We start from the raw sequence: 10,236 nt of genomic DNA, 5'->3' as shown, positions 1-10,236 counted from the left end.
ACCCAGGTTTATTGTTTATAGGATTTATTTTAGCCACAAAATTTAAAACTTGCCAAAACCTCATACAGCTCTCTTTAAAGGCTAGGAAACTGAGATAATAATGATAAGACAAAAAGAAAATAAATACAGCAGGATTTATTCAAACAGATGTGATCATGTGCCAGCTTGTTAGTAAAAATCTCTATGTACTGAGGTTTATACAGTTACTTATATGTCATGTAAGGATTTCTGGTGGTGTAATGGGAAAGGCATTTGGCTGCTAACCACAAGGTTGATGGTTCAAACCCACCAGCTGCTTCATGAGAGGACTCACTGCCGTTGAGTGGGATCTGACTCAGCGACCCCTCCTTGGGAAGGTGAAGCAATATACTTCTGTAAACCTTTACAACCTTCAGAACCCAATGGTTGTTGCTATGAATCTGAATTGACTTTTTGGCAGTAGGTACATGTAATGTGGCTTTAACTTAGTGTTTTTTTTTTTTTTTTTTAAAGATTGGTATACACATGGTCACAGAGGACATCAAACTCAATTGGCATAACATACTATACAAGAACATTGTTCCACATCCTGCTTTGGTGAGTAGCAACTGGAATCTTAAAAGCTTGCAGGCAAGCTGCCATCTAGATGCAACAATGGGTCTCCCCTCATCCAGAGCAAAGAAGAATGAAGAAAACCAAAATTCATGGGAACAATTAGTCCCAGCGACTGGTACACCATTTGATCTGCAGCCTATACGACTATGAGACCAGAAGAACTAGATGGTGCCCGGCTACCACTGTCATCCACTTGGAAGGGGATCTATGTAGGAGATCCTTGATAGAGAGGGAGAACAATGTGGAACAAAACTCAAAATCATTTGGAGAAAAAAAAAAAAGGTGGGGACCAGGTTTGCTGGTCCGATAGAGCCTGGTGGAACCACTAAGACTATGGCCCCTAGCTGCCCTTCAGGTCTGGAATTGAACCCACACCTGTGCTTTCCAGCCAACCAGAAGACAGCCATATGAATTGAACATTTACCTGAGGTAGTTACACTTCTTGGAGAGAACAGTCATTGAGAAAGAAGGGCTGCACAGGGAGACAGCTTAGGGGGCAAGAGTCCCTGGAGGGATGGACGCTGGGAAGAGGTAACTATGGGGAGGAAGTGGGAGGGGAGCTGTTGCATTGTGGTAAACTGTGGTCAATGTCATGAGACAAAGTATATGTAAACTGCTATATGGAAAGTGAATTTGCTCTGTAAATCTTCACCCAAATCACAATAAAAAAAAAAACTTGCAAGCAGCCATCTAGATGCAATGATGGGTCTCTCCTCATCCAGAGCAAAGAAGAATGAAGAAAACCAAAGATGCATGGAAACTATTAGTCCAAGGGACTGGTACACCATGCGATCCTCAGCCTATGTGACTCTGAGACTAGAAGAAGTAGATAATGCCTGGCTACCACTGGCAACCACTTGGAGGGGGATCTATGTAGGAGATCCTGGATAGAGTGGGAGAACAATGTGGAACAAAACTCAAAATCATATTTTAAAAAAAGGGGGGGAGGGGACCAGATTTGCTGGGTCTGATAGAGCCCAATGGAACCCCTGAGACTATGGCCCCTAGCTGCCCTTGGTCTGGATTTGAACCCACTCCTGTGGCTTCTAGCCAAACAAGATAGGCATATGAGCTGAACATTTATATTAGGTAGATACACTCCTTGGAGAGATCAGTCATGGGAGAGCAGAAGGGGTGTGTATGCACAGGGAGACAATTCAGGGGCCAGGAGTGCATGGGAGGGAGGGACACAGGAAGAGGTAACTATAGGGAAGAAGTGGGAAGAGAGCTGTTGTATTGCGGGAAATTGCACTCAATGTCATAAGACAAAGTGTATGTGAACTGCTATATGGAAAATGAATTTGCTTTGTAAACTTTCACCCAAATCACAATAAAATTTTTTTTAAAAATGTAAAACTAAAATCAGAACTAGTAAATTTAGGGGCTGAGAGGGCAAAATAAAAAAGGGTTCTACATAATGCAATTTCTTCATCTTTCATAGAAAGCAATAGATGAGTTTAAAGAGCAAAATTTTCATTATATAAGTAATAACTTGAACTTCAAATTCTTAATAACCATTGTTCTTCACTTCAGAGGGATCCTTTAGAAATAAACTTAGCTCATGGTGAAACTATTAATTCAGCTCTTCTTTCAGTCACCTCATATTCGTGTGAAAGCTGGACAATGACTAATGAAGACTGAAAAAGACTCGATGCATTTGAAATGTAGTGTTGGTGAAGAATAGTAAATACAGAATGGACTGCCAGAAGAACAAATATGGCTTAGAAGAAGTACAGCAAGAATACTTTGTGGATGGTGAGATTTCATTTCATATACTTTGGACATGTTATCAGGAAGGACCAGACCCTGGAGAAGGATATCATGTTTCATAAAATAGGGATCAGAAAAAAAAAAAAAAGAAGGCGGCACTCAACAAGATGGACTGACACAATGGCCACAACCAAAACCCAAACCAAACTCACTGCCATGGAATCGGATCCAACTAATAGCAACCCCTCCTTGGGTTTCCGAAGTGGTTTCACTACAGAAGTAGATTGCCTAACCTTCCTTCTGAGGAGTGGCTGGTGGGTTTGAATCGTCAGCCTTCTAGTTAGCAGTGAAGAGGCCTTAGGCACTATGCCACCAGAGCTCCTATGACTACAACAGTTGGCTCAAATATCACAACTATTGGGAGGATGGTGCAGGATGAGGCAGTGTTAGAACCGACTTGACAGCACCTAATAACAACACCTTATGTTCCAGTTGCTGTACAAGTATTTCTATTTATGTATTATCTTCCTATATGTATGCATGCATAGACAGATATCTGAAATTACCTTTTCGCAATGGTAACAGTGTATGTTTTTGGATGAAGATGTCTGGAGTAACTTTTATTTTAGTCATTTATGGGAGCTCTGGTTGCATAGTGCCTAAGGCATTTGATGGCTAACCAGAAGGCTGGCGGTTCAAACACACCAGCCACTCCTTGGAAAGAAGATTGAACTATCTACTTCCATAGAGACACCGCCTTGGAAACCCAAGGAGGGGGTCGCTATGAGTAGAAATTGACTTGACGGCAGTGAGTTTGGTTTTTTATATTTTATTGCTTCACATTTCATAATTTTTATGTATTATTTTTACAAAAATGTGTCATTATTGTACCCTTAATACAAAAATAAGATCATTATTAAAAACAACAAACTTTCTAAATTTTCAAGAGCATATATGCAAAGAATGCAATCTACAGCCAAACCAAAAAAACCATTTCCCTTTTTTGGAAAGCTAAGGGTAAAACAGCAACAATGCCTTTAATTATTTGAATAAACAAGCTAGTTAAAGATGAAAAAAAAAAAAAAAAGATTAGTATACAATTATTCCCCTTCTGTGAACTGATATTTATTATTAAGTGCTTTCTTTTGTAAGCATTAACCTGTTGACACTGGGACCATTCTGACTTGCAGCAACCCCACAGGATAGAGTAGAACTGCCTCAGGATTTTTCAAGGCTATCATCTTTACAGAAGCAGGCTGCCGCGTTTTTCTCCCCAGGAGCTGCTGGTAGTTCCAACTGCCAACATTAAGGTTAATAGCCGAGTGCTTACCTTCTGCGCCACAGCATACAAAAAAGGAAAATGAGTGAAATGCTGAAATCATGGGCTGTATGCTATAAGGACTCAACACTTTTCTGTTGTCTAAATTGGACGAAGGATTTCCTTTTGGACTAGATCCACTGTAGATGGTATTTGGAGCTAATGTTAGAGCCTAAATTGCATTGTTCTCCAGAGAGCTATATGCTCTTCTCAAAACTGGCCCACTGCTACCTGCAAACCACTATTAACTGTGACCCTGATCAAGAACATTGGTAATATTTTTAAATTACTAGTTTTCTGTATGTATTTTAGTGCTATAGACTGTCATTCCAAATTAAGACTTGCTTTTAGTATATCATTTCACACTGTTGATCTATAATTCATTACCTGAGCACACACAGGGAGGCAGTGTTGTAAGTTCTACGATTCTACACTGGTAAACTACTTGGTGAAAAGTGTGCTTTGGATTTCTAATGTATATAATTATATTTAAAAGCAAGCTAGGCTTAATTTTGTGCCTTATTCTTTGAAAATATGGATTTGTTATCTGGAAGTTGCAGTTGATGACGTTTTTATATTGTATTAATATGTTTGCTGCTGCTACCGAGAGCTTTGTCAAGCAAGTTGGAGATGGAGGGAGGTTAGTTCCTGTTCCAAGCCTCAGTGAAGCTGATAAATACCAACCCCTAAGTCTGGTGGTGAAAAAGAAGCGATGCTTTCTGTTTCCTAGATATAAATTTACCTCAACACCTTTTACACTCAAAGATATTCTCTTAGGAGACAGAGAAATTTCAGCTGGTAAGTTTAAATGTCAGTTTGGGAATAACTACTCATTCAACTATATTATGAGTAACCTAAACACAGGTTATATTATTACTAATATTAGTAATACTGACACTCGTTTTCATTGATAAGAGCAATTTTTATTACAATAGTAGTAATAAGATTAACAATGCCTGGAACTTATATAACATTTCATATTGATGAAATAACTTTCAAATCTATCAATTATTTTCTAAATTGTTTGTAATCAAATTAATATAAAATATGACAGTCCATAAAATAGAGGCATTATTTGGTCTACCTATCTCACAGAATGAGGTGTTGGAGATACAAGTAATTTGTAATTATTTATTACAATTCAGTTATTACAGTCGGTAAACTAAAATGTATTTTATGGGCTAGATTAAATAACTGGTAGTTGACATTTTAACAAATTATTTCTTATAAACACTTGCTTATTCTCCAGCCATCCAGTGAACCTTAATTCTTCAGAAGTTCTGCTTACCAAAGAGGGAATTGGAGTTCATTTTAAGAATTCTGGCTATTTATTTCTTTCTGTTGTCAAATTAATTGAATTGTTATTTTAAATCTTGGTTTAAATTGTTGGGTATTTATTAACATTTGGGTATTTGAGTCTTAAATTAGAAATTAACATGTTACTGAATATAATTTACCTTAGAGGAATTCAAGACATTTAAAATACACTAATTTCCTTTTCTTTAAGGTATTTCATCTTATCAATTACTGAATTATGAAGACGAGTCAGATGTTTCCCTTTATGGAAGGCGAGGCAACCACATTGTGAATGACGTTGGGGTTAACGTTGCCGGATCAGATTCCATCGCAGTAAAAGCTTCATTTGGTGTCGTAACCAAACAGGAAGTTGAAGTCTCAACACTACTCAAGGAAATTACTACTCGGTTATTATAATAATCCTTGACATATTTCAACGTTTCCATTACATATTTTAACTATATGAATTTCACTACAAAACTTAAAACATTGGGCTGTATTTTCTAGTGTAGTTTATTTTATTTGAAGCACTACATATTAGTGTATCCAAACTTTGCATGATGGTAGATATGGAAAATCACTTAGCTTAGGGAGTTTTTAATTGTTCTAGAAAATTGCTTTGGCTCTTCACACATTTACTAAATTATTAGATTGAAAGAATACAGGAACCTACCTGCAGCAAATGTACTAAAGGATCTTCTTCAACAGAGTGCTGTAATAAATGTACTTTAAGAAGATAGAAAGGAGAAACAGATTATTAAATCTCTTTTGGCATACTTTATGCTTTGTTTTAAGCTTGCCTTGCCTTTCCTTTTTTTTTTTTTTTTAAAAAAATGGTGGTACAAACATACACAATACATTCACCAATTCTACAGTTTCTACACATACAATTCAATGACATTGATTACACTCATCATGTTGCACAACCCTTCACCCTGTCTTTTTCTTATTGCTCTACCACTGTTAAGTTAACTAGTGCTCCCCATGTGAAAACTCCCCGTTGCTCATTCCTCCTTCCTTCCCTTCCCTGGTAATCACTAATAAGCTTTGGTGTCTATATATTTGTTTATTTCATATATGTGAGATCGTATAGTATTTGTCTTTTTGTAGTTGCCTGACTTGGCTGAACATAATGTTTTCAGGGTTCTTCCATGTTGTGGTGTGTATCAGGACTTCATTTCTCTTTATGGCTGAGTGATAATCCATTGTGTGTATGTGCCATATTTTGTTTATCCATTCATCTATTGATGGACATTCTGGTTGTTTCCACCTTTGAGCTATTGTGAAAAGTGCTGCATTGGACATTGGTATACATGTGTCTGTTTGTGTTCCTTCTTTCTCTTCTCTGCCTTACTTTTAGTTAAAATGGACTATGAAATAATAGCACATGAAGCAAAAACTTTATTGATTCTGTGTAATTGAAAGTTATAGACTCTTGTGAATGTCTTCTTCTTTATTTTAGAAAAATTAATTGTGACCACAGCCTAATCCGTCAATCGAGGAACAGCAGAAAGGCAGTACTATGTGTGGTCATGGAAAGCATTCGAACCACACGGCAGTGCTCATTGTCTGTGCATACTGGAATTCGTGGGGATTCAATGCGGGTAAACCACACTCATTAGGCTTCTATCACTAACTAAAATAGAATTTTAAAAATTACTCAATTTCTAGTGGCACTTGTAACTGCATATATTTTTGACATAAAGCTACAATAGTATAGGTTTGCACAGTAATGTTTTTAATCAGAATATGAAAGAAAAGTCCAAAAACTTGGATTCTGATCATGTGTAATGTAATGCAATGAAAACATTAATCCTTGTAAAATAATGTACATACTGGAGGTCCTCATTTTACTATGTAAATGGTGTTTTAAGCATAAAAATCGAGTGCTTAAGTTGAATTATTTTTAAGTGATAGAGTTTATACTTTGAAAATTTATAAGTAGTGTCAGAGCAAAACAAAACTGTAAGTGTTTAAAATTATAAACAGAGTTTATTATAACAAAAGAGTGTTTTGCAAAACAGGGAAGCAGAGTTAAAACATTTGACAAAATACTCTCTGGAGATACAAAGATATGGAGGTTTATACAGATGAAAACCACAATGGGGGAGGTATAGTTGGGGTATACTTGTTTGGATAATATTTGTAAAGTTGCAGGTGCTAGAATCTTGGTTGACCAGCTCTGCAGGAGTTTGTTTTCTTTGTCAGGGTGGCTCTAGGTGACAAAATTTTGGCTGGCTATAAGTTTCCAGAAACAGTTTTAAAATATAGATACTGGGTGCTATAGAGAGCGGTTTGAGGCATATTCTGAGAATCAAACAGCCACCAAAGTCACATGTTTCTTGGTACATTATATCACCTAGGCCAAGGGAATGATAATAGTTAGATCTGCATTATACTGGTGGACTCTGCTAAAATATGAAAGCGGAGTTTGTTGAAAGAGTAGAACAATCACAAATGAAAATGCTAAGTATTCTTATGCTTAAGGAAAGAAAAGTGTTTTAATACAGAAGAGCTATAAGCATGTCTCTAGCATTAGTTTATTCTAACTATGAATGCGTCTCTCACAACTTGTTTCTTCAATACCTCTGTGAACAAGAAGAATTGTATTTTTCTGTAGAACTGCTTGTTTCTAGGTCAAAGGTACAGGTGAAACCTTACAGAAGTGACAGGCTTATCAATTATGACAGAAAAGTACAAGATGGAGTCACTTACGATGAAGACATTTGGCTCAGACCTTAGAAGTCTTAGTCATATCAAGAATCTTAGTTTTTAGAATGCTCTTCCTGAGCTGAATTTATGATTTAACATTAAATTAAAATAATTACTCTAAAATATTGTCAGTGGCCAAACATCTTTCATTCAGTGTTAAAACCTTTTTAAAAATCTTTGAACATTATTTGTGTTTAACTTTCAGCTCAATTTTAATATTGTTTGTCCTTGTCAGTCAGTGACACCTAATAATGACTTGATTGGCTTTATTAAAACTAATAGATAGAAAGAAATGGTTCAATGATAATTTTTCAAGTCTTTACAAATAAATATTCTGTTTAGTGGGTACATTCAGATGCCCCCCAAATTCTGATTAAAGTTGGACTACTTGGGAGACATGAATTGAAATTTACTTGAAAATAAGTTGGCGATTGCTTTGGAAAGCTGCTGAAATAGCTTTATATATTGTGTTCTTTGGATGGTAGGCAGGGTAGGCTGAAAAGCTTCAACTATACCTCATAACACAGTTGCTTACCAGTATTTGCAGCTGGAAGAAAAACCTAGAAAGCATTTCCATTGTGATAGTACTAATATCATTGACTCCAGTACCAAAATAAGTGAGAAAGCGGTAAAGTATTTCTTTAATATAGATCATGAATCCCATTTTTACCTCTGCTATAAACAGTTTAAATTCAAATAGGATAATTCATTACTTTGAGAGGTTATTTATTTATTTGTATGATTGTTGTTGTTGTTGTTATGTGCCGTTGAGTCGGCCCTGACTCATAGCGACCCCTCTTGGGTTTCTGAGGCAGTATCACTACGGAAGTAGATTGCCCAACCTTCCTTCCGAGGAGTGGCTGGTGGGTTTGAACTGCCAGCCTTCTGGTTGGCTGTCAAATGCTTTAGGCATTACACTACCAGAGCTCCTTGTATGATTGTAGGAGATGTTTCATTTTTCTAAAAAACAGTCCTTACATGTTAACATGTTACGTCCCTTAAAAATTTTATTTATTTATTTCTTATAGTTTCATTTTATGGATGAACAAAATCCCAGAGGAAGAGACAAGGCTATTGTTTTTCCAGCTCGTACAACCATAGCTTTCAGTGTTTTTGAACTTTTCATTTACCTGGATGGTGTCTTTGGTGAGTGAACGATTTGCATGAAACACTGAAATGATTATTATTTTTTAAAATTTAATTGGATTCTTCCTCTCACTCTCTTTCTGTCCCTGCTTGTGGATGTCGGTAATTATAGAAGAGTGATACCTTCAGCATTGTCATTCTTGTGCATGGATGAAGTATCTGTAAAAGATCTTAGCTTCTCTAAATTTCCAATCTTTCTTTTCTGTAGACTCCTCGCCCACCACTCCCATCTAAAATGCAATCCATTGACAGTATTCCTCACCCTTCTAGGAGACATAATAAGTGACCTACTAATAGGTAGTTTTTGATGGTGGCAAATAGAGAAGTAGGTAGACAGTAAGATGCCTGAAGGTATCAGGGTACCTAAGCTAGGACATCTTGGTGTAAGAACTTTTCCTACTTCGGTTTTACTTATCATTGACCCAACTTCCCTTTGTGGCCCGCTCCAAATTACTTCAAAAGTACAAGTGCTTCATAAAAATTACCATCTTGTGTTGTATCTCAGTGAAGCTCACTTTAGATTTGTACATTTCACATGTTCAATTTACTTCTTATTACTACAGTAACAACAACAACAACAAAGTCTTTTTTCATTAAACATTTATTGACAATCAGCTATAGGCAACAGATGGTGCCAACAGGTTTCACAGTTAATGTGCGTGATGCTAACAGAAAGGTTGGAGATTTGAACTCACCCAGCAGTACTTTGGAAGAAAGGTCTGGTAATCTACTTCCAAAAAAATTAGGCACTGAAAACTCTCTGGAACACAGTTCTACTCTGACACACATGGGTCCCCATGAGTCAGAATCTACTTGATGGCAACTAGATTTTTGGTTTGTCTCTAAGCAATATGCTAGCCTTATAAATACTACTTTTACTTGAAATATACCACCAAAACAAGCTTCCTCCCTTAGTTACCCATGCATTCTTGATAATACTCCCTTAGCTAGAACATAAGAATGAAAATGGAAGTAATAATGGACATTCTCCACTGCTTAGGGCACTCAATGATCCCAAAGTTCACTGGCTGCCAGGAAGTTAGGGATTGGAGAGTCCTGGGGCCCAAGGAAGGAGCTCTGGCAGTTCAGTGATTAAGGCAATCAGCTGCTAACCAAAAGGTTCATACTCACCAAGTTGCTCTGTGGGAGAAGAGGTAGTCTACTTCCATAAATATTTACCGCCTAGGAAACCCAAATGGTGTCACTATGACTCCAAATTGACTTGATGGCAGTGAATTTTTTTTTTTTTTAGGAGGTCACATTATTAACTTAGACTTGGCATTTAAACAAACAAAAACATATCAATAGCCCTTTCTTAACAGGGAACAGAGAGGAGGGGAAAATGAGTTTTGAACCTGTCAAGCTTGCTTTCTGTCTCTGAAAATGTGATAGAGCAGAATAAGAAATAAATATTCAGGCTTTGCTGAAAGTAGTCAGATTTCTAATTACTCATGATTTTT

At 36.8% G+C, this 10,236-nt stretch overlaps 1 protein-coding gene across 1 annotated transcript in view; it reads left to right on the top strand.

Moving 5' to 3' along the window:
* The first annotated feature begins 4,209 nt into the window (after positions 1–4,209).
* The window catches only part of PJVK (pejvakin), an 11,905-nt gene continuing 5,878 nt past the window's right edge, over positions 4,210–10,236 (top strand). The window contains exons 1-4 of the mRNA XM_007937231.2: positions 4,210–4,420; positions 5,130–5,325; positions 6,381–6,522; positions 8,659–8,776. Of these exons, the coding sequence (XP_007935422.2) occupies positions 4,210–4,420; positions 5,130–5,325; positions 6,381–6,522; positions 8,659–8,776 (667 nt within the window). The remainder of the gene's footprint in view (positions 4,421–5,129; positions 5,326–6,380; positions 6,523–8,658; positions 8,777–10,236) is intronic.

The sequence above is a fragment of the Orycteropus afer genome, unplaced genomic scaffold (assembly GCF_000298275.1).
Source record: "Orycteropus afer afer isolate SDZICR_OR568_19922 unplaced genomic scaffold, OryAfe1.0 scaffold00001, whole genome shotgun sequence".
Taxonomy (NCBI): Eukaryota; Metazoa; Chordata; class Mammalia; order Tubulidentata; family Orycteropodidae; genus Orycteropus; species Orycteropus afer.
This window is presented reverse-complemented; position numbering and strand designations above follow the sequence as displayed.